Here is a 23,776-nt window from a genome sequence, read left to right as displayed (position 1 = left end):
GTTGAACCAAGGTGACAACAATACAGTTAAAGAAAGCATCACTTCAGGTCCAGATGGAGAGGAGTGTACTTAAAAAAAGTTCCGTTGCTACAGCTGCTGCTGTTCAAAACACATGACTAATAATTGGTTGTCATGGAGGCACCTAAACAAAATGGGAGGTTTTTTTTCCCCTTCCCATCCTCTATAGCAAAACTAAGTTATATAATATATGTGACGGACTGAAATTATAATTCATTACTATACTTTTTTTGTTTTTACACTTTTGTTTGATGGTTTGTCATGAGATTAACTCTCAAAATGACATACTTTGGTTGCGAAACACTGTTCCTAGTCTAATGCTCGGCTACACTTTGGAGTTTTTATTTGTGTGTGACAAGCTTGGACAAATAACGTCCCACCAGAGGTTGCTGCAAAGAACGGCGTGAGCTCACCTAACACGTACGTGAGCATGAAAAATAACACACAACTGTAAATGCTACAAGTGACCTCGCTTATGGAAGACATGTTGAACTTTGACCTTAAAGCAGGCATAGAAAGAACATTTAGAAGGTGAGCTACAAAATCCATGAGATCATGTTGATTGTCTTGGATAAACTTACTTTTTTTTTAATCTTTTATTTAAAAATCTCAGTATTTGATATGTAATACAGGTTATGATTCATCAAATTTGGAATATTTACAGTAATTGGGAAAAACTTCATTTTTCTTTGATTGCGTCATGAATCAAAATGTCACATAAAATAGCTTATGAACTGTACAATCAAATCTCCAAGCGGATGGAAAGGAAGGAAAGTTATCTCTGAGTATCCTGCTGTGAGAGAGAGAAATAAAAAGTGTGCATGAGTCCGCCGGGGACTCTTGGTGCCTATAAGTCCACCTTTGTCCTAAAGGATACAAAAATCTCTGCTGGTCCTGAATTTGTATTAATTTTTTTATATTTTAAGCACACAATTTCTCAGTTTAAATTGTAGTAACTGTATGAAAAGACCCATTCTCATTCATGCTCCTGTCAAAATACACCAAGTATATATTTGACAAGAAGAGGCGGAGCTAAGCAATTGCGACGGCTAATATTAGCCCAGACTGGAAATTGAAAAACAGTGAGCACCCCCCTAATGATAATTAAAACCTCCAGCTCCAAATAAATACCACAGATAGAAAATATAACAATAGCTTAAAGTCGGTTGTAATTACAAAAAATATATATATATAAATACTTGATTATGTTTTTTGTCATTCTAGAGATTATAAAGGCAGTACTGTGAATATCAAAGATGCTGTGGTGATACAAGGAGCAGGAGGGTGAACATACACACACACTATATACACACACACACACACACAAATACACAAGCTCACGTTTCCTTTGGGGCTTCTCTCTTCACTTGCCATTCGTTCGTATATTCACAAATAATGTACAAAGTGGACGTAGGGATGGCTTGACCTCAGCATTTCTGTGAAGGATAGAAAGACAAAAATTTGCACGATATGAAATTGATCAAGGTCTCGGAACGATTAATTGATTCGCAAAATATTAGGTAAACTTAGCCTGTGCCGTTTTTGGAAAAGAATGACGGCGAGTGCTCTGTACCATCGTTCCGGACTGTTCCTTGTGTTGGCTGTGGGGATTTGGATGTCCGCGGGCAGGAGGATCTTCTGCGCCGCATCGGGGTCAGCTCGGGCGATGTGGAAACTGGGGTCCCGCGCCTCGCCGTCGGCCAGGAAAGGCTCGGAGTTGGCGTCGTAATCGTAAGAGTAGTAAGACACGTCGGCCATGGAGCCCTGCTCCTCTTCACCTGGACAGATTGCGCAATAATGACAAATCTCTCTCTTCTGACATTTGCTGCTGCACTACCCCTTACAGACACAAGGGGGCGCCCCCTGCTTAACATAATTTACCTGCACACTAAAAGCCCTCCAGCTACCTTGCAAACTGTTTTCAAGTGAGCTGCATAGTTGAGTATGTTTGTTTTATTGGCACACCAATTCCAAAGAGTATGCACTAAAAAAAAAAAATAATATTTTGGGAAGTTACAGCTTGTGGACTCCAGTTTGAGAACCACTTTTAATATAAATCATCTATGCACATGTTTATGAGAAATTGCAACAGCATTCCTTTCCATTGTGAAGCTTCTGTGCAACGAAGACCTTTAAGAGCAACGACCCAGAGCAGACAAGTCGCCGCACGTCGCCTCGTATTACCCTCACACACCTGTATAACACAACGCAAATATTCCCCTTATCGTCCCACCCGCACACGGTGTCTCACATCCAGTGAAAGGTCTTTTTGCCCTGGTGTGCCAAAAGTAACAACGGTAGCCCGCCAGGAATGTTCTGGAAGCGTCAGAAGACTCCAACCTAATAATCGACTTTGTTGTTGTCTTCATCAGATTGTGGACATGATGCAATTGCAGGGGAATGTATAACATGCAGGAGATTTAATGTGTGTGTGTTTGGTGAGATTACCTGTGTGTATGGGCACTGAGGGTTGTTCAGTTTCCTGGCTCGCTATTGGCTGCTTGTCCTCTGCCTTGGTCTCCACTTGAAACACACACATCACACGCAAAACAGATTTCCTCACCAGTCGTGACCACAACAGAGTTTCATTGTTGCGTCTTGTACGGTAAATGCTAACCAGAAGAAGGAACACGTTTTTGGCAAAACAATGAGGTCCACTCAGTCCCCAAGGAGGCCTGCGTTCAAATTATTCCAAAAATAGCCAAGCCTAGAGGTGGGCGGCATGATCACAAGCGGATCCGATTGTTAATGACCCTCACTGCGCATGAGTGTACACAAACAAACACCCAAACAAAAACAAAAGTTAAATGCTCCATTATTTGTTTCTTCCTCTTCAAAGTCTTGTTTCCCGTACTCGTGAAGGCTCCTTTTGTTGTTGGGCTGTGCGTCGGAAAAGGAATGTGACGAGGATTTCAAAGGCTCGGACAAAAGCGGTCTGTCATTTGCACAGAGCTCTCTAATACAGCACCGGGTCAGCGAGAAAGGGGGGGGGTGCGTGGATGTGAGTGTGCAAGTTGAGATCCATAAAAGCGCTCTCTTAAAAAAAAAAAAAAATCCAGTAATCAGCTCAACATCTGAACAGCTGTTTCTTCAACTGAGATCATTGCGAATAGCAATGAGAATTGACACAACACACTTTGAGGTCATTACATACACGCACACGCCAACTACATAAATAAAAACCTCGCTAGCTTAACTTAAATCAGTGGTTGAATCCAAGCCAACCACAGCATGAAGCTGCTCAACTTATTCTTTTTATTGATGTGTAGTTAGTTCTAATACGTGAAAAATAAGTGAAAAAACATTTAACCATGGAACATTTTGCTAGCAAAACACTTAGCGTAGCATGTATGGGTTCTTACTGTCAGGACATTGGGACACGGGGGCTTGCTTGATGCGTGTTCCGTTACGGCAGGCAAACACCTCCATCTGACACAGGTTCTGGTAAACGTGCCCGTCGGAGCCGCAGACGGGCTCCCCGTCGTAGCCGCAGTCGCGGTAACACGTGCAACGTTCAAACTGTTCCTCCTCCAGGCAACCGAACACGTTGTTGCACTGGTTCGCCTGCACGAAACCTGTGGGAATCTCGTTATAGAAGACCGACGGTGGCAATAGGTGAGCGGTTGGGGTCTCACCTGTCCAGTGGTTGGACGAACTTTCCACCTCGTTGCAAGTGGGGCCGTCGCACAGTTCCCGGGCGAGCGGGCTGCTTTCGCTGACGTTGTAGAAGCGGGTGGCCTCGAAAGCTGTAAATCAAACAGCTGACTTCTTAATCGCGGGCCACTTCTGAGTTATGGTTGCCCTCAGGCAAAAAATGTTAGCTAGCGGTGAGAAATGGTGTAAAAAAAAATTGCTCTGGATGTAAAAACTGTAAAAGTGTCAAATGAATTTCATTGCTCTGACAATAGAATTTAAATTGCATTCCATTCATGGTTTGAAGGTCATGGGTTCTTTCACATTAGGAATATTCGATACCAGTCATTCTGATACTGAGTACCGATACTTTGACTAGTTTTGTTATCTAAAATTTTATTGAACACTTTGTGAACTCTTTCTGACACAAATGACAATTTGCACATGTGTCAGTATAGCGCCAACTACTGTCGAGGAGGACTTGATCGGTCAGATTTTATTTATATGATATAATAAGGGAGGTATTGGCCCAATAGTATCGGTACTCGCTCATTCTTAGTTGACATTTAATACAGCAAGGGAACAATATGCTAGAAAAAAATAATTTGTGTAAACAGGGAAAGACTGAATGACAAAAAAAATCAACAACCGATGCACAACACTAGACTCACTTGGAGAAAAAAAAAAACATCATAAATCAAAGTGACTTGAAATATTCACGAGAGGCACACCTGGTTCATAGTAGTCATAGATTTTGACCGGAACAGGCGCCGTCTTGCCCACAATGTATTCCCTGACAGCCTGGAAGGCCACACACGTCATGCACTGGCTGGGAATCTGCAACACAGGCCAGCAACGAACACTTCATTTTATTTATTTTTTTCATTTTGAACCGATTTTAAACTGTTCTTAAAACCCACCTCATCAAAATAGAACAACACTTTCCTGCCGTTGAGCTCGTACCTCTTCAAACCAACACGCTTGTCCATCAGCAGCTGTAAACAAAGAAGCGGACCTCAATGGGGGACACGAGTAGCCAGCACCTCAGTGGACTGGACAGCTCCAGCTCGGTTCTAATTAACACGACATTAAATGATCCGATCTGATGGGAGGAAAATTCTTAAAGCGCTCCGTGTACGCCTTGTAACGATGCATTATGTTGTGCGGTGTACACAATCATCAAGGTCCATATGGTTCTCATTTTAAATCCACTTGGAATGTGAACCATATGCGCTCTGCTGATACTTGAGTTTCCAAAAAAAAAAAAAATCTACTTCCAGAATTACAGCTGAGTGTTTACAAATGTACGGAAATAAAAATACTCAAGCACAGAGAGCCTAAAAACAATAAGGTATGACCATAAAGAAAAGTTAGCTGAGTTTTATAGCAGTGGTGAAGTTCTCTTGTGATGTCACCAAACTCATGGAACGGAAGAAAGTTGGAGAACCTTTGATGACTTTACGTACCCTCTCAAGACTTTCCACATCTGCTCGGAAACCGGAAATCATGGGGACCTCAATGACGGCCATGTTAGAGGAGCCCGAATGAAGCCACCTGGAGAGAGAGAGAGAGAGATGGATGAGGTGAGCAAAAGACACGCCCAGGAGTTGCGTTGGGGTCCTCACCTGGCGCACACTTCCAAAGAGATATGGAAGTCCATTTTGTCCTGGTGAGCCGCCGGGTCGTCGTCGTCGATGGGCGCCCGACGCTTGCGGTTGAGCTCTGAGCGATTGTCGGCGCGGCTTCGGGGTCGCGAAGCAGGGTGACGGGACGACGAGGAAGACGGAAGAGGTGGTTGCAAATGGCGGCCTTGGAAAGCCTCCTTGAGGTCAACCTTCAGCTGGAAAGCCGGCTTAGATACCGGGTCGGGTACGTTGTAGGAAACATCAATCTGGGCAGAATATGGAGATGCGTGGTTAGTCATGTGATGAGAGGACTAGAAAGATGAGAAGAAGAAAAACAACAACTACAAGAAGCTTTTTGTTTGTCCCGTGTCAAGGCAGGAAGTAATCAGCATCCTGTCCTGGGGAGTGCAGGACATAAAAAAAGAGCAATTTCCTAAACCCTAGCAGATTACTCCAATTGGATGATTCATTTGTGTGTTGAAAAGGAGCAACAACAAGCTGCCGGCTGCCAACAAATTCCTTCCCGCGAGCCGATGAGGTAAGCGTGCGCGAGAAGTGCAACAAGTGTGTGCGTGTGTGTGTGTGTGTGAGAGTCACACTGTGTTACCTGCATGAGACAGCAGCCTTCTCCTTTGGCGCTGACAAAAAGGCCCGTAGGAATGCTGGGAATCTGAGCCACCCCCACAAAAAAAAAAAAAAAAGACTCAAGATTGCGCAACAACATCAACACAACACCAACCTTGTTTATTGGTACTTGAAAGCTGATGAAAACAAAGTCATGCGGTTACCTTGGCGCTTTGCACGACTTTCTTGTTGTCCTTGTTGAGGTCAAAAGTCTCCTGGAAGTCCAAGTTGGTGGAGGCCAATGAGATGGTGAGGTTGACACCCGCAACGTAGGACAAGATGGCGTACTCGGACAACGCTTGCAGTGCCACGCACGTGTCCTGCCACGCAGGTGAAGAAAGGGAGAAAAGGTCATCAGCTTGCATGCGCAAATTGGCCACCAGGTGGCAGTCTAACACAGACATTAGTCATATTGTACATCTACATGTGCTGCTGCACCGTTTGTATTCAAATATCCTTACGTCATTAAACTAGATGTGTTTTTTTCGTCCGTCAATATTGTTAGCATTCTAAGCTAGCAAAAACTTCCAATCTCCCAAGAAGGCAAAGTTAGGTGGTTCCTCCAAGCTTACCTGTGTAGAAGAGAAGCCACCAAGAGCATTTCGCTGCTGGGAGAGCCATTTGACCACAGGCAGGGCTGACGCCACGTCCCCGAGGAGGGTGTAGGTGAGAAGACCGTAGGCCGTCATCTCCACTTCTGCCGACACCACTAGGAACACACTCGAGATTTAGTAAGGTGTGTGTGCTGTGGATATGGAGTGGACCGATTGGTCAACCTGATTGGGAGAGACCGCCGCTGAAGCCCATGAAGGTGTCTTCGTCCGTCATCGTGGTTCCAGTCAGGCTCCAATGGGTGAGTCCATCTGCGTACAGTGGAGTTTTTTTAATCCTCCCTCACATTGGATCAGATTTTGTGTTTCAATGTGATGACAGTACCTTGCATAATGGCCATGTGGTTGAGGCGGCGCAAGGAGAGGGGGGCAAAAGGGCTGCGGAGAAGAGCCAAGGCGTATGCGCACAAGGCGGTGGTGTAAGGGTCGTCCGCCGAGTACGTGTTGGTCTCAAGGAAGTCCTTGGCTTTAGCCACTGCCACCTTCTCTTCCTGGACCAGCGTCACATGGTGTTACATTTTATTTCAGCGCTGGTGTAAATACGATTGCTACTCACGATCAGCTATCTGGTAAACATAAATGTCCCACGTGCACACTCGAATCTTCAGTTTGGGTGCGGCTTGAATAAACTTTCCTCCCCTCCAGCAACAAGTTGAAGGCAGGCTTTCATCTTTGGCAGATATGACCTTGCCTCTAATCTAAAGATGACAAGCCCCCAGAGCCGCCCGCCCGCTTGCTCACTGCAAGTTCGTCTTTTCATAAAGTGAAATTGGAAGGCGATGGATCGTTTGCTTTGATGTGAAGGATTTTATAAATTTGAATTTCTTGCATTTTTCATCGGTTGTAAAAGATCAAGAGGGGAGGTCAGCATGGGTGAATTCAAAGTAAGGCCGACGTGTTCAACTATGTGCAATTGGAGGGGAAAATGTTTTCTTAAGAATTATGGTGGAATACATCCCATTTAGCTGTGATTTTTTTTGCATTCTTTTAGAATTATAGTCAAAAAGTTCAACCTTAGTTTCTATCGTGATAGCAAAACAACACCTAGCGTTTCAACAGGGGTGTGTAGACTTATGAGATGAACTAAATTGCTTGTGATGTCAATGTGCTAGAGAGGACGACTGAAGTCAAAAAGCAGAATTGATTTAGGAGGAATGTAAATTCTCCTTTGGAGAGTAAAATGTCTACACGCATTACTCGTAGATGTTTTGACGCGGTGGAAAAGAGGTTATCAGATTTGCAGCGCTGTCTTGAGGCATAACAAATGTGAGCAAGCGGGCGGCCTGCCAGCACATCCTTCCCTCCGGCTATCAGCCGCTCTGCAGTTTGCTCCCACAGCTGGTGGGATGCCACCTTTTGTTGCCCTTGATGACTCCATGAAATGAAATGAAAGCCGTAAAATCAGCACTACATCCGATGTAGCAAACAGGAAAAGTGTTTTTGTTTTTACAGGGCTCGTAAAAGACGTTTAACGGTGTTTCGCACTCAGAACTGACGGAAAGAACACGGCGGAAACGATACTTGGGTGGAGGTGTCATGAAAAGCAGAACGATTGATTAAGTAATTATGATTTCTTTCGATTGTGTGGAATGGATTTTGGGGTTAAAATGAATTACTTAAGTGCCACCACTAGAGGCGCTGTTGGTGCACTGTCAATTATTTTTAGGGGACAAAAGAATGGTCATCTTTGAGCTACAATTGTATCATGGCATGACAGCAATATTCTGCTCAAAGACACAAAAAATATGAATAAAAAATAAAAAGGAACAAAAAAAATAATAAAAAATATACGCCCCCTCCCCTCGTGCTTACGTCAGTCGATATCCCCGTCTCCAAAAGTGCTGCCACCACATAAGCCGTCAGTGAGATCTTCCCGTGAATGCCACCCTGGAAATGGAAGAATCAAAAAGGTCCAAAAGACAGGAGATGCTAATTAATATAAAATGTAAAATAACTATAAAAATAAAATAATTGCGCCTTTCTTACTAAACTTCCATCTACCTGCAGGTCTTTGTTGAGAATCCGTCCCATGGCCGGGAAGGAACCATCGTCTCGCTGATGCCAGATGAGCCACGACTTGGCCGCTCGGAGCTCCTCGGGGTCAATGAAGATGAAACCCCGCGACTGGGCGAAGGACTTGAGCACAAATGCAGTCAACCTGATGAAGCGGGCGATATTATATATATTATTTACATTTCAATGTTGATGTACCAATACCACCTGTTCAATCTTCTGAGGCTTAACAGTCTCAACGCCGTTAGCTTAAATCGAAATACCGTATGTTATTCCGAATCAAGTCAAAGTAGTAGCGGGATAAAGGATAAGCTTTCCCCAGGTCCACATCATAACATTCCTGTCGAGGTTGCGCCAACCTGGACTTTCAACTCAGACAACACCCATGTACGCTCTTCAAAAAGATGTCCCATTTGGATGTCAGAGCTACCATGAGAGCTCCTCCATAGCCAAAACACGAGAAAGCGATGCTTCCTATCTTCGCCGACGAGGTCGTATCTACCCTGTTTCAAAATCGACCTCAGGGCAAAACAGTAATAAAAAAAAAAACTGGGACGTGTCTTTGGAAGGAAATAACACCCTGAGAGAATATTTTTGTTGTTTGTTTATGTCTCCAACTCGATCTTGTTATGACCAGCTGTGAGTTTCATCTAGCTAGTCACATGTGGGCACCAAACGCGAATGATTATTTTTATTTTTTTTTTACTCAACAGCAAACATGATGAGGAAGGAAGGGATGATAAATAAGAGGGTTGATATTTGAGAAGCTACAGAGACTCTCCACATTTCGCTTTTTGTTTTAGCCGTGACTGCTGCTTCTATTGTCAATCTTCCACCAAGTTTTTTTGCCAACCTGGAAAAAGTTAGCGCTAGTAAAATGCCCGACTCTGCTGCTGGATAACAACAAGCCTCACGTTGACGGATTCATAAAGCACGATGACGTGGGCCATCTGCGTGGTGCTCACAAGCCACGCAGGAGTGGTGGCAGAGCTTGTTACATCCTGTCAGTCACGAGGGGAAGAGGTCAAGCTTTTCCCTGGCGCTGAGCGACTCCATCCCGGCGGTGAGTCATTCAGCCGTGCTCTCCGCCAGGAAAACGGCATCGAGCGAACGTATAAGTCTGTCTCCAAGACCAACAGGGGTCCGTGCAGTGTCATGGATCTTGCTCATGTGCAAATAAATCGACCTACCTCCCGAAAGCAATTACGCGAGTTTGTTTACGATTCTCCGTTGTTTATGCAAGCCGCTGATTTACAACGATGTCTTGATTATATATCACGATGCCCACCTTGGCCCGTAAATCAACCCGGAGGTATGCGCCGCGCGAGAGGGCCTCAAATAGTCGGAACCGCAGCCTCCCCCATGGAGAAGAGTGATGTCATTCTTATAAATATTATGAGATGGCTCTGTCTGCCTGACCCCAAATGAGCATAAACACCACAATGGGAGAAACAGATCGCCCGTGTTGTGTGTGTGTGTGTGTGTGTGCTGAGACGCTGCTGAGTGCTTTGGCCGGTGGCGCGCTAGTTGAAGAATGCGGGGCCTGCCGAAGCACAGATTGAACACTGAGAGATGTGTAAACTTTGCTGACAAGGACTTACCACATACTTCCTGAGGAATCCCTCTCCCCGAAAGCACTGTAGGAACCGTCCTGACGTTTGTAGGTCAGTTGTCTCTGGTAACCTGGATAAGAATAGGGGGAGGGAGGGGGGAGTGAATTAATTTCACACAAAAAAAAAACATACTTCTTAAAGGTGGAGCCAGAAAGTCATCATTTCTTGATTATTTTTGACCTTGCTGCTTTAGAGTGCCTCGTTGTTGGCCCCGAGTGTGCGCGTGCCAGAAAGGGTGAGAAAGGAGGGGAAGGGCGGGGGGGAGTTAGACTGGACAGCCAGTGAGTAGAAGTTGTCTTCTTCAACAAATCCTTCTCCAAATAAAACTGGCACAATCCACTCAATGGATGTTATGAGTCTACTGAGAGGCCAAAGTGAAAATGAGGTCTTCTACATTGTGAAGACTTGGAGAAAAGAGCCATCACGGGTGAGCTAGTTCCAGGCCATAATCCAGAGGATTCACTGGGTCAAAGTTCGCCTCAGTTCCACGGACAAAATCCATTATCCAAAGTAAACGTCACTCCTGGAGTTTCCACAAAAACGTAACGACGGTTGACCGGTTGCCAGCAATTTCCTTCCACACTTTTTTGCACGGAGGGATTTGAGTTGTTGAGAAGACACACTCCCATTTCCTGAGTTTTAACAGCTGCTGTGCGGAAAGCCGCTCGGGTATGATGAACCCAATCAACTAGCAGGTGGCATCCTTAGTATGAAAGATTTTCAAATTAAAAGAAATAAAGTTGGGAAAAAATGTTTTACCTTGCAAGAGGTAATCGGTGGCTTCATTCTCCACCTGAACGCTGAGCTGCCGAGTCTTCTGCAGGTACTTGAGCACAAACACATTGGGCGCGAAATGGATCATATTCTGCTCCCCGCATCCGAACGGCAGTCGGAGAAGCTTGTCCAGGTTGTTCAACGTTGGCCCCATCACATCGCCTAAAAAAGGACAGCGATCGTTCACATCGGTTTCAAGTGAATCCATATTGTGAATACATACCGATCATAAATGCGGAGGCGCGTTCAGATCCCGGCACCATGTTGTGCGGGACCCCAAGAGTGAAGGCCTCGTTGTGGTTCTCATCAGAGTCTTCCTTCCTCCAGATCTTAAACTCCCCGACCGAGCCCCATCCTGTGGAGAAGCCTATGTGTCGAACCTGAGGGGAAATTTATCTCTATTAAAATTGATTTTAACAGTTATTTGAAGATCGATGCTAATTATGTAACACCGATTTAAAAAAAAAAAAAAAGACTAACCTGTAAAGGGCTGGTTCCGGACCATTCAAGGATAAGTGACGAATTGGATGGATGTAGACCATGGCCCACCTGAGCAAAGTCCAAAAGATCTCACCAAATACTGTACTGATAGTTTTGACCACACCGATTATAAACTTCAGCTACCTGGACCACAGCTCCCTTCCAGACAATCCAGAAGCTGCGGAACTCATCCCAGGAGAGAATATCCGGCGTGGGGACACTGACGAGCGGCTCGCCCATCTTACCCAAGGAGATCCAGGAGCGAGTGTTCTGCCGACCCCCCAGCACGATCTCGATCATCTCGGCGCTGTCGTGCGGGGTGGGCGATAGCGCCAAATGGGCGTCGTTGTGCGTCTTCACCGCCACTTGGAACTGACTCATCTTGGCCGGCTTTTTCACGTATTGATACTCGTACTTATTGGGGGTCGAAATGTGGATTCTCTCTGGTGATTGGAATAATATTCTCAACATATCTGCATTTTATTTTTTGGAAGACTCAAAGATGAATGAACTTACCGTTGGGACAGAAGAAGACACTATAGGTGTACTCTCTTGGTAAGCCTTCTGGCTAAAAAGGGGGCGGGGCATAAGACCGCAAGTCAAACAACAGATTGAATGACATCATGATAGATTGGCGCTCACTTACCTCCACAAGGACAGTCCTACGCACAAAGTCCAGGCCAGCGGGTGACCTTCTTTCCTCGACATCATTTCCTGTTTTGCCTGACTGTTGTGAGTCTGAACAGCAGCTGGTTTCACTGTAGGCGATGGCTCGGGCTGTCAAAAGAAAACAGAGGAAATAGAATGTCAAAAGCTTCGATATGATGGAAGGACTTGAGTAATCTGATTTGCACACTAAAAAGCTCATGTGATTGTTTTGCCGCAGAATAATTTTGAGTAAACAACATGTGACCGTTAGAACCACATGGAGCTTCAATATGAACCTCATAAAAAAATTAATATGCCACATGTAACTTTGATATTTCAGATTGCCTTCACATGCCATCAATCAAAATGGAGATTATTGTCACTTCATTTGGGACGGTGTAAATTCTCGCTGTTATTACGAAACAAATCATAATTATTAATTGCCCGGTGATAAAAGTCAACATGGCAAATCATCACACGCTAGTCGAAACAATATTTCGTGTTCAACATCCAGAACATTAGACAAGACAAACATGCCTGTACAAGGACTCGCATTGGAAACGTGGCCCCGTGCCAATGGCGGCTCTTTGTGTGTGTGAAGTGAGAGGGAAACATAAGGGGGCCAGGGGAGTCGGAGCGGGGCTATGGGGGTAGGGGTGGGGGGGGCCCTTTGACCGCCGATGACCTGCAAACTCATCAACATGCCACTGAGTGTCACAGCACAGCTGTGGAGGCTCCCCCGCTGCTGGCCTGCTTTGTTCTCACATGTTTGTACCTGGAGGTGGGTGAGCAATCTCCAAAGCGAACGAGATGGGAGCTTCTGAGGATACCTGTGATGTTTGCCGGGCCCAGCTCGCTGAAAGCCAACACGATGGTGGTGGGCGTGGCCTCCCCGGGAGCCAGGCACTTTTTCCTGGTGAGGTGATGCTTTCCAGGATGACCAATAAACTTGATGCCCTTTGGTACTGACACTTTAATGTGAACCTGCAAAAAAAAAGGATAAAACATTGAGAAATAAACAATCTTTCTCACCGTCCCACCCTCATAAGGAGCATTCCCGCCAGAGTATTTTTTTTTCTCTTTGAATCCAAACTGACTCATGTTTCTCAAGTTCCCCAGAGGATTAAATGCCGCTCATTGTCCAGCTCTGATGGAGGAATGCCCTTTATCCACCCTCCAGAAGTCATAAATAAAAATCAGAAAATATAGGAATCTCATGTTGTCGGGATGGACATCAAAGGAAGGCGCTACGCCCCGTTCGCATCTTCATCTAACACCAAATCAGGCCCATCTGCAAAGATTATGATGTCATGGCTTCGGAGTGCAGGATGGGTCCCGTTTGAGGCCAACTTCCAGCTTTCGGAAGGGTGTATTCACATGAGGACGTTTCAAGCGAGCCAGACGTTAGCATGCTAGCGCACTAGCTGTGCCATCCTTCATCATCATACCTCAGCACACGTCGGCAGATAGTTGTAAACGGTCAGGGGAACTTTGGTTTGCTCCCCTCGGATCAAGCTGTAGGGCAACGTGAAGTCCACGAAGAAAGGCTTGAAGGTACGAAGCTCCGCTCTGGTGGACAAGCCCAACCCTTTGTCTTTGGACAACCCGATGGCTTCTGTCACCCACGTTGTGATGGAGTCGGGCACGTCCAGTCGCAGCTCTGCCTCGCCCGTTTCGGCGCTGTCAGCCAAGAAAAAAAAAAAATCTCTGTGAAACATCTGTGTCAATATCGGGTTTTTCAATGAAGCTTTTCATGTAGGGGAGGGGGTGAGGCTTCTTAACGCCGATTGTAAACTAACATAGCACCATCTTTGCTTGATCAAAGTCTACTTTAATAGACCTTCAGGGCAAATTAAAGCTTTTTTGGAAAGTCGTCCGAGCCAAAGGAAATCAGCCACATGGAAATCTACCGGGGTAGTTCATTTATATTGGCGGAAAATGAATAGAAGGAGTTGTTGAGAGTGTGACAGTCGGCTCCAAGATGGGATGCTTTCAAAGAGCCGCATTCACACGCGGCTTCTGGAAGGAGCTTTCCATCATCTCCCGCACTTTCCTCCCTTCGCCTGGCTTATCTCGCATCGGCGTCCAATACTGATGGGATTTGACATACCTGACGTTGAGGCAGTGCCACACCCACGTCTCCGGGAAGAATGTTCGCCTACGCTTCTCGGGTCTGCGAGCCAAACACAAGCCGACATGAGTAAAAAAAGGCCTCAGCTGCTCACAATAAAACATCTCCATAAAAGGCCCGATGATTTACTCGGGATTTGCACGCTGACATTGGACTTAAGTCACGTCATGTGTTTAATGTTCATCACCGCAACGAGTAGCATTAAGGAATGTCGGCACGCAATACGGACGAGCAATCACATCTAATTCCTTTGTTTTTCTCCGCTCGTCCGTTTCCGAGCGCTGATTGAAGACCGACGTGTGTTATTAAAGTCATGAAAGGCTTGTTTTGCTTTTTCAACTAACGGAGGTTCGGCGTACCGAAAAAGAACTCGATATACGATATTAAAAACGACACTTGCATCTGATTGGATGGATTTTTTTTCCACACATCCTGTTTCGACGTACCTGAAGGGCGGGCGGGAGTGCATGGCGGCAACCATGGTGGCGCTATGCGGCTGAAAAGCGGGGACGGCCTCGTCGGTGTACATCCCGCCGCTCTGCCGGTGGTTCAAACTCACCACGTCCGTCATCACGACGAGCCCCGTTTCCTGTGTTCGACATACGCAAGAGATACAAAGCAATCAAAAATGTATACGCTCCGAGACGGTAAGCAAAATGTTCTCTCGTGGAATATAAATCGGGGGGTCAAGAGGTCAAAGTGCACATTCTCACTGTGAAAGCAAAGCGGGCGTCCTTGGTGATGTCCCAGTGCCACGGGAAAACCGAGGAACGTCGGCGTCTTTTGGACGAAAGGCCGGGCCACCAAAAGTGCCCGTCGTCTTTCTGAACGCCAAAAGCGTCGGACACGTCAAAGTCGGAAAGCTCCTTGAACACCTGCGGAAGACATTTTTCATATCCAATCATTTTGTATTGGTCTTTTAATTGAACTACTAAAAGAAACTTTTCGAACCTCGTCTGGAGTGAGTTGAAAGTCCGGTTTCAACAAGTAAAGACTTTTATCCACAGCGGCCACACAAACACAGGAGCCCCTGTCGGCACGGACGCGCATGCTCACCGGGTCACCCGGCATGGACTGATTGGTGGACAGAGTGACGGACACCTGCAAGACAGACGACAGGGAAAAGTACAGCAGTGCTGTCTGGTGACAATGGTTGAAACGCAAAACAATAAAAAAGAAAAAAAAATAGTATTGATAAGAAATGAAGCTTCAAATACGCTTCATGAACCAGTTGTAATTTTTTTTCACTCCTCTAGAGGGCACTCTCTGTTCAACATTGGGTTAAAAGTATACTTTATTCACACCAACAGTGCCATCTGGAGGCATAAATAAAACACAACTGGTTCATGAAGCAAATTTGAAGCCTCATTTTCCCATCACTAGTATTAAGCCTCAGTCAACGGGTTCCGCCGGCCTCCTTTCTGCCTGCGGCCTCGGTCGTGTCATGCCTCTGCAACATCCACTACCCCCGCTCCTCCTCCGGCGAGCGAGCACACAGGCCGAGTGTTGTAATGGCATACCAGGGAGCTGTAAATACTTCGGGGAGTTAACTCCACCTAATGCAGGCAGGAACTCGGCAGCTCACACGGGCCAGCACAGCTGTTTGTTTACCGGCTTTACAAAGTACGCCAAGCTGGTGCACAAGCTCGCTTACCTCTTCATTACCTGTATTTTACCCAAAATCATTTGCGATCCAGAATAAATATCATGGGATGGAAGCAATGAGTGAATATTTGTGCTGTAGAACGCAAACCTTGTTCTCTAAGGTGGGCTGGACGGAGATTTGAAGACTATCCGTGACGCCCTCGCCATTCTCCCGGACGTAGTAGACGAGCAGACGGCTTAGCGGCGCCATGGTGGGGGTGACGGTGAAGCGCAGATACGACACGCAGTTGTCCATCTCGGTTTCTGCTGAAGAGCCTGCATTTACATCATACATGTTTTACGGATTTTAGACATATTTTTCTCCCGTATATCAATTATGGCGTGGGATTTACCTGAGGCAGACGCAGGCGATTCAGTGGTGTGAATATTTTTATCAAAGGTAACGGTGGCTCGTTTTTCCCGGTGAGAAGCCGTGACATTGGCGAGCTGCTGGCCGGAGAGGATGATGTTCCCTCGAGATGCCACCTCGTAGTGCAAGGTGAAGTTACACGGACATGTGGATTTGAGCGCCACTTCTACCTCTTGGCCGACCTGAGACGCACATGAGAAGGGTTCGAAACTCATCTCCACAGTATATTAATGAAGCAGAACCAACCTTGAGTGGGGCGCCAGGACTCTGGATTTGGATGTGACACCTGCTGGGTGAGTACCAGCTGCTGATGGACAGGTAGCTGGGCAGGTACTGGTCTCCAACTGCCTTGCCTTCGATGGATGTCACTTTTGTCTACATAGCAGCAAAACAAAATGTATTTAGACCATCCATCCATCCATCCATCCATCCATCCATCCATCCATCCATCCATCCATCCATCCATCCATCCATCCATCCATCCATCCGTCCACCACTCACCTCCAGCCACACATATTGGGCCGCGGTCGGGATGGACGGGATCTCAAACGTGGCCTGACCATCCTTGGAGATCAGTTCACTGGTGTAGACATTGTCTTTGGGGGACAACTCAGCCTTCACGCGGACCTTCACACCATCAGCAGGGCTCCCGTCAGGGTAAGTCACCTCAATCTAAACAAACAAGGAGATAGAAGACTCCTAAAGTAAATGACCGATGGCCACAGTTCTTCATCAAATCTCGTCATTGTGCTTCTTACCTTCCCTTTATAAGGCAGACCCGGCTTGAACTGTTTACGCGTGTCCTTGGAGTACCGAACGTCAATCAGCTGCTTATGGACGGCTGTGGAATCGTCAAAGGTGGTTTGTCTGCTTCCGTCCGTGCTGGTGAGCGTGGCCCAGATGCTGACGGTGCCCCTGAAGTGGTCAGCCACGTCCGGGGGCATCATGTCTTTGACGCAAACGCTGAAGTTTGCCGAGCCTTTCATCTAGGAAGAGAAAAGCGGAAATCTGATGAGGTCGGTGTCCGACATAATCCCGACGCGGGAACTGACCTCCATGTTCATGATGACAGGACGGCCCATCTCGTGGCGGTAGTAGCCCACTCCATTTACCGTCATGTTAACACTCAACTTCCCCGACACTGCTTTTCCAAACGTGTACCTGTCCATACATGCGAGATGACACTTACAAATTAGATTGTTAACATTTTGCAAATTCTTCCGTGACTCACCTCGCCCGGACAGTGGCTTGCTCACACGAGTTCAGATCTCGGACGTAGCGAGGCGGATCGATCGTCAACTCAAACTTGGGTATAACTGTGAAAGAAGCAGAGCACTATTTGAACTTTTTGTTTTTGTAGTTGGATTTTTTTTTTTTTTAATGGTGCTCACCATATTTCTGCACTTCAAATGATTTGTTGTACGTGTGGCCCTGCACATCCACGAAGATAAACCACTCTCCAAACACGGGTTGGTCAGACAGAGGGAAACTCATGTTGACAATCCCTACGTGAGAGACAATCCTGGCTTAAATCCAAGATAAGCGTGTGCAACTACTTTTTCCCGCCATATTTAACAGACATGACAAATTTGATTTGATTTGGAGGAACACAAAAAAGCCTTGAAAGATGAGATTAATTTTGACAAATGAAGTGATGTCAAGACTTGGCTCACCACAGCAGATTGATTTGAGACCTTTCCACTGCACCATCCTGGATCCCCTCGGGTCCTGTAAGAAAAAAAAAACCCACAAAATTAAAATATCTGCTCCATAAAATTGACGTTTCACTTGATGTTGCACGTAGATGTTTGATTTTCGTCCAATCAGATTTGAGCCTCTACTGGAGCTCACTACGGAAACATCTCCGGAAAAAAGAAAGAGCAGCTCGGCGGATACGGTTCATCGATGGGGGAGGTGAAAACCAGGCTTCAATTTCACGCTGTGTTTATCCTCGCGCTCTTCCACACTTATCGAAGTGAGCTTCCCTGTTTTCCTCACCCCTGACCGGATGCGTGACCCCCCCCCCCCCCCCACCCTCGCCCCCTCCTTCCTGGGTGGTCCCACCTGACTCCACTCACCAAAATGTATGCCTCAATCTGCAAAAAGAAAACAAAACAAACAAGTAAACACCAGTAAAAAAGTGGAAGTAAGGGTTATATGAAAATAAACGTTACCTTGTCATTAACCGGCCTCAGGTCGGGTGTGACCGTGTAGACGTTGATGAGCACTAAAGACACAGAAACAGCATTAGTTAGCGACTTAGCATGCACGCTAACATCTCGAATAGTAAATAGTGAATAGTAAAATAATCAGTTTATGTATCGGTACATTCCTGCTCCACAGTATTTAATTAGCTACATTCCCTTCATGCAGGAGCATACAATTACCAAATACCTCCAAGTTTAGTTCAACTTGACTGCATCTTTTTTTAATACACGTGTAGTGATTGATTCCAATTCAAAAGGTCTTTCAAAAGAAAAGAAAAAAAACTTGGCATGTGGATTATGTGGCGAACCAACTAGCAAGCACGCTGTCACCTTTGTGTTTGGGCTTGTAGACGGGCTTGTCGGTCTGGATGAAAACAGCCGTGCCCTTGCTCTCCACCGTGACGGTGGTGTGGTTGTGGAAGATGTAGCCCCCCTCTGCGAGGTGACGGTTGCCCCACAGCTTCAGGTGGGCTTGACCTCTCAACCCCGAGGGAACCTGACAGCATACACACAAACATGGGATTACCAAAAGCAAATTAGGTCAAAGCGGGGAGGGAAGGAGGTGAAGTCACCCAAAAAAAAAAAAAAAAACATTCTATCTTCAAGATTTCGACACACTTTCTACAGCAGTAGAAAAGATCTTTCATTATATAATGCACAATGATAACATGGCACTTGATTGACTCACCTTCAGCTTAATGGTGCCTTTGTCTAAAACACACAAAAAAAAAGTCAAATACATATATTGTCCATGGTAAATGGATGACGATGAAGAGACCACGTTCTCACCCAGCACGGAACCGTGGCTGTGGGCCACCGCCTGTCCCTTCACGGACAGCTGGACCTGCACACGAGTCTCGGCTTTGGCGTTGAAGATGGTCACGCTGATGCTTTCCTCCACGCCCGCTCGGAACACCGAGGGAGCCGCTACCAAGTAGCCCCTTGAAAGAAAGAACGGTGGCCAGTGATTCCATCCTTTTCTGGCTCTGCCGTTATTCTTATGGGTGGTCCGTCAACCCCCCCACCCCAAACCTTGAAGTCTTGTTTGGAACAAGGTAACCGCTAAGATTCCACACGCTCGTTCTGACGTTTAATTGAAGGAAGGGGGCCCGGCCCGCCACTGGGGTCACAGTGCAAAGGCCAAAGCTTTGATGCTCGAAAACAGGCTAGAACATTAAAAAAAAGACTAATTGAAGCCTTTGGATGAAAGACTGCCATCTGGCATAGTGGGGGGGCTCCAGAGGCCATTTTACATTAGCACTCCCACCAGCAGATGACGCTGTGGTAAAAAAAATATTATTTTTCATTACAGAGCAGCTTCATAGGCGACTAGTCCAGCATGTACTCCACCTTTCGCCTTCCAGGAAAATACATTAGGTTCATAAAAGACTCTAAATCCTCCACAGGCATGAATGTGACGGAATGGTTGTTTAATCCCTCAACCCTGGAGCTAAAAAAAAAAAAATAATCCTGCTCCAAGTAACGTGCAGTTCTTCATATTTCAATTTAGCCCTAAGTCCCTTAAGCCCATTGGCTGACTTTTCCCTCTTCTACTGAAGATCACTGAAATTAGGAGTGAGCACACCCTGTTGCATGCCTGAGAGAAGGATCAGGTGGTTGGCATTACAGCGCCGCGGCATTACAGCCAGCGGCAAGTGCAGTTCCTGAGAGTTTCAGAGAGCGAGTCATGAGAAAATCCTCTGAAGGGGGGAGAGGGGGGACCAGCAAATGGACTTGTTTGATCTACAGTGGGAGGGGGGGCAAGCCTGGATGAGCCCCCCTGGATCAGGTGCTTATATACGGAGTCACATGGCCTTCTCGCTGGATTTCATTTCAGGTTCATTTTGTCCTAAACTGAAGCAAACACAACTTTGATATATTTAAAATGTGTCATTATGCTTAGTGATGGGCAAGTACAAGTTGTCCGATACCAGCCACCGATACTTGAGGCAAAAAAAAGTCCTCCTTGGCATTAGCTGGCGCTATAAGATTTTGCTCAATTTTTTTTTCATTCTATTGAATTAAATTTGATACATTCCTCTCAAAAATGTATTTGAGCTTTTGTGAGAAGTGTGCCTTTACTGTTTCAACAGGGGCGTGTAGACCTTTTTTTTTTTTTTAATCCACTGGAGATTCAGTTGGGTGCACATGCGATAATAATTATGATTAAGGTTATTATTTTTTTGCATTTGAAAATTATACCGATGCATTCTACTCACCCCATGTCCAGTGCAACAGTCGTGCTCACTTTGCTCATGAACAAAGTCCACCCAAGAAGACTCAAAGCTGTCAAACGCAACATTTTGGCAGCGAGGAGGGCTTCGGTTGTGGTCTCCCACCTCCTATCCAGATTTAAAAAAAAAAAATTCAATAAATATTATCAGCGGTGCTTTCCCCCCTTCTTTTTTAGAAGCGCTTCAGCCTCTTCATTGCTCTCGACGGCAAAGATCATCAGTCGTGTCCTTCTCCCATGTGCCTTCTCCTTGGCTTCTTTAGCCGCCCCGGTTCCCTTCGCTCACACTTCAGCATTACAAAACAAGCGAGCGTTCTCCCACTTGGCCGCACAATTCAAAAGTCAATCAAAACTTGGGAAAGTAGAATTAGCTTGAAGCTCAGCGAGGGGATCCTCTCTGCTTCACTGCCTGGGACTGACTGAGTGACTGAAGCTTGCAGAGCAAGGGATTGCGCACGCACATGCACGAACACACCTCCAAATTGTGTGTTCAACACACTTTTGCTGCCGCACGTGCTTCTAGGAGTGAATTGAGCTGATTTTGTTGAGCAAAGAAGCGAAACGGTCACTTAAGGAGAGAGGGAGGGAGGAGATAAAATTTGTTTTTAAACATAAAAGCAGGTAAATGTTGAAAAAATGTGGTCAAGGAGTCGTTTCCTTTTTGGTTAGCAGAGATATGTGGTAGTTGTATACTGCCACCTCGTGGACAGAAGGCGAAAGTGCAGATTTTGCAAGAAACACTTGCGATTTTTAAAATTATATAGCAGGGGTGCTCAAAATGTACGTACTATACTTCATACAAATTAAGAGCATATGCAAAAATATTTTTTAGCAGTAAAGTTACAAAATTAGAATCTCAACTCCAGTTTGTCTGTACAACTTTTATTGAAAATCAAAATCTAAGACATGTAGAAGTGCAAATAAAACAAAATACCTCATATATAAAAAGCCATGATGCCATAAAAATATAAATATGTTGAATATTTGGGTGGATTTGGCAACAAGCATCATGATTATTAATTTTTAACTTGTGTCTTTTGTCAAAGTGCCATGAATGATGCTGTCAATCGTGAGATCTTTTTGCTTCTCTGTCACTATGTTGTGATAAAGAGAGCAGCAGCGTTCCCCTTGTTCCGGCTCACCAAAGGAGGTCTTGGAGAACACCACCTGCTCATCCGCGTTGACCTCCACACCACACGCCCGACACAGCGTGCTCGTCAGACTCTTCTCCAAGCTGAGGAGCTTCGACAGCACGCTCAGCGGGAAGCGGCAGTTCCGGCTGCTGAAGCCATGGCTGTAAACCAGCAGCAGGTCCTTGCGGCTCGCCGTCACGTGGCGATGCATAGCGCAGGCCTGCAGAAGACTTAGTTGGCGGGCGGAGCGGAGCAGACGAACCGTGTTCCGCTCCAGGAAGGCCTGGTTGATGGAGATGGCGAGCATGATGGCGGGGGTGTGGCGGAGTGGTGCTGGAAGCTCCATGATGTGCCGCATGGCAACAGAGGAACCTTGGGATGATCGAAGAGGTATACAACAGTGATTAGGTGTTGTATTTGCTTAATCTGCTTGTGCCCATTTGGGTCATGGACAAAATTGTTGGAACACCTCATCACCAAACAGCACATGTGATTTATTACTTAGCACACATACACGCCAACAGCAAATTTAAACAACCCACCTAAGTTATAAAGCAAGCCGAGAGCCTGGAACTCTTCCTGGTTGGGATGCGGCCCGGTTTCGTGCGTGTAGCAATCGAGAAGCCAGCGCAGGTTCTCTTGGAGGTGAGTGTCATTGATGCGGGGGTCGAAATGTCGGAGGGGCTCGTCGCAGAGCCGGTACGAGGCGTATAGGAGGAAACGCACCATCCGCTCCAAAATGGCCACGCAGTCCGGCCCGTGCGCCCTCTGGATGATCATGTCCTGCTTTACGCTGCGCAGGCGGTCGAAAACAAAGCTATATACCTGAAACATATGCACAGACTTGATGTTTAGTACGTTCAACTTGGGCTGGGTGGGATTTTTCAAAAAACACTCACTTCAGTCCAAGGATGCAGATGAGGAGATGCGGCAACCTCATCAATAAGGTAACACACAGTTTTCAGCAACACAGCAGGGGGGCGGAGGTCGGCGGAGTTGGCAGAGTCTTTCCCAGCCGCCGGTCGAGAATACTCCTTGACGGCACGCAAGGGGTCAGCTCGGGGTTTCCGCTCTTTCTCCGTACCGGCCAGCATCTCGAAGCGGTGCAGGCGATTCTGGGACTCTCGCTTGCGCAGCTCCCCCGCTGGACACATGGTCTGGCAGACACCCCTGGGAACGGTATCGTCTCCATGCGGCACAGTTTTGTCTTTCACGTGGGATTTGCAGCGGCCTCGACCACGTCCCTGGTTCCGCCATCCTTCCCCTCGTCCTGTTGCATTATTCTGCAGGGAGCTGCTCGGAGGATGCATAATAACACTTGACACAATATAACCACCATTTTCTGTAGAACTTGTAATCAGAGTGGAGGGTGAGCTGGAATTGGACTGGTTGCTAGTTAATCACAGGGCAACTTCTCAAATGTGAGGCAGATATGCAAAGCACTAATGTTTTGTTTCACATTTTTCACACAATGTCACTGACGTCATATTCCTTTGAGGACATGACATTGCACGAATATTCATCAGGCAGTTGCGTCATAACTAGCTTCGTGTGAATGACGGGAGTTTATCTACAGTGAACATTTACGCCTTATTAAATTATTTATAGCCGTGTATGCTAACCTTCTAGCGAGGATGAAGCTTGTAAGCAACCAAAATGGTTCTACGTCACAGTTCATAGCCGCGCAAAGTCTTCGGTCGGATGCTACACATATGAGACTCCAACTGAATGACATTTTGGTTTAAAACAAACATTTGAAAGTGACAATATTGGACAAACTCACTTGTTACGACGAGCACCGCCACAGTTCATTGACAAGTAAATACAAATACTTCTTCGACGCTTTCCCGTTAGAGTACAACAGGTACTTAAAACACACTGCCACCTACTGGACAAATCTGTCTCCTCATCATCACGTCCCACCTCATTCAAATTCTAAAGCGCAAATTAATTGTTTTTCTACATGTTGTCTTTATCAATTATAAATTATGTACAATGCTGGACAAAAGGTTTCAACAA

General features: G+C 46.1%; 2 protein-coding genes across 3 annotated transcripts; both read right to left on the bottom strand.

Annotated features, from left to right (window-relative positions):
* Positions 1–576: 576 nt before the first annotated feature.
* Positions 577–21,146, bottom strand: cpamd8 (C3 and PZP like alpha-2-macroglobulin domain containing 8). The gene is made up of 44 exons (XM_049724247.2): positions 20,611–21,146; positions 19,181–19,332; positions 19,080–19,102; positions 18,722–18,887; positions 18,359–18,411; positions 18,263–18,280; positions 17,858–17,912; positions 17,576–17,689; positions 17,416–17,500; positions 17,237–17,345; positions 16,943–17,170; positions 16,686–16,856; positions 16,431–16,559; positions 16,168–16,366; positions 15,924–16,090; positions 15,122–15,271; positions 14,884–15,045; positions 14,617–14,759; positions 14,150–14,212; positions 13,488–13,719; positions 12,870–13,023; positions 12,038–12,168; positions 11,908–11,959; positions 11,536–11,834; positions 11,392–11,460; positions 11,135–11,291; positions 10,897–11,073; positions 10,126–10,207; positions 8,513–8,669; positions 8,324–8,398; positions 6,837–7,002; positions 6,677–6,763; positions 6,473–6,609; positions 6,065–6,220; positions 5,884–5,946; positions 5,277–5,542; positions 5,118–5,205; positions 4,572–4,646; positions 4,383–4,488; positions 3,654–3,764; positions 3,381–3,593; positions 2,467–2,541; positions 1,592–1,796; positions 577–1,454 (listed from the first exon to the last, which is right to left on the bottom strand). Coding segments are annotated over exons 1-44 (5,604 nt in total). The 5' UTR covers positions 20,694–21,146; the 3' UTR covers positions 577–1,453.
* Positions 21,147–21,490: 344 nt separating this feature from the next.
* On the bottom strand, positions 21,491–23,658 carry sac3d1 (SAC3 domain containing 1). Of its 2 annotated transcripts, none has more exons than XM_049724592.1 (4): positions 23,541–23,658; positions 22,657–23,050; positions 22,300–22,582; positions 21,491–22,129 (listed from the first exon to the last, which is right to left on the bottom strand). In XM_049724592.1, the coding sequence occupies exons 1-4, from the start codon at positions 23,567–23,569 to the stop codon at positions 21,648–21,650; spliced, it is 1,188 nt and encodes a 395-aa protein (XP_049580549.1). In that variant the 5' UTR covers positions 23,570–23,658; the 3' UTR covers positions 21,491–21,647. The 2 variants fall into 2 exon arrangements, with proteins under 2 accessions (XP_049580549.1, XP_049580544.1); XM_049724587.2 differs by having other exon boundaries at positions 22,657–23,053; positions 23,541–23,616.
* Between the last annotated feature and the right edge of the window lie 118 nt (positions 23,659–23,776).

This window comes from Syngnathus scovelli, chromosome 10 (genome assembly GCF_024217435.2).
Source record: "Syngnathus scovelli strain Florida chromosome 10, RoL_Ssco_1.2, whole genome shotgun sequence".
Lineage (NCBI taxonomy): Eukaryota > Metazoa > Chordata > Actinopteri > Syngnathiformes > Syngnathidae > Syngnathus > Syngnathus scovelli.
The sequence above is the reverse complement of the archived record's forward strand: the minus strand, read 5'-3'. Positions and strand labels throughout refer to the sequence as shown.

What these genes read in the sequence shown, in the direction of transcription:
- cpamd8 (XM_049724247.2), bottom strand. Translation starts at nt 20,693, where the DNA reads ATGTTGCGTTTGACAGCTTTGAGTCTTCTTGGGTGGACTTTGTTCATG. An exon ending in CTGTCATCATGAACATGGAG is followed by an intron (nt 17,171 to 17,236) that starts GTCAGTTCCCGC and finishes TTCTCTTCCTAG; the next exon opens with ATGAAAGGCTCGGCAAACTT. An exon ending in GATTCCTCAGGAAGTATGTG is followed by an intron (nt 8,670 to 10,125) that starts GTAAGTCCTTGT and finishes CCGCTTCATCAG; the next exon opens with GTTGACTGCATTTGTGCTCA.
- sac3d1 (XM_049724587.2), bottom strand. Translation starts at nt 23,569, where the DNA reads ATGAACTGTGGCGGTGCTCGTCGTAACAA. An exon ending in GGCGGTGCTCGTCGTAACAA is followed by an intron (nt 23,054 to 23,540) that starts GTGAGTTTGTCC and finishes GCATCCTCCGAG; the next exon opens with CAGCTCCCTGCAGAATAATG. An exon ending in CGGCTTGCTTTATAACTTAG is followed by an intron (nt 22,130 to 22,299) that starts GTGGGTTGTTTA and finishes GATCATCCCAAG; the next exon opens with GTTCCTCTGTTGCCATGCGG.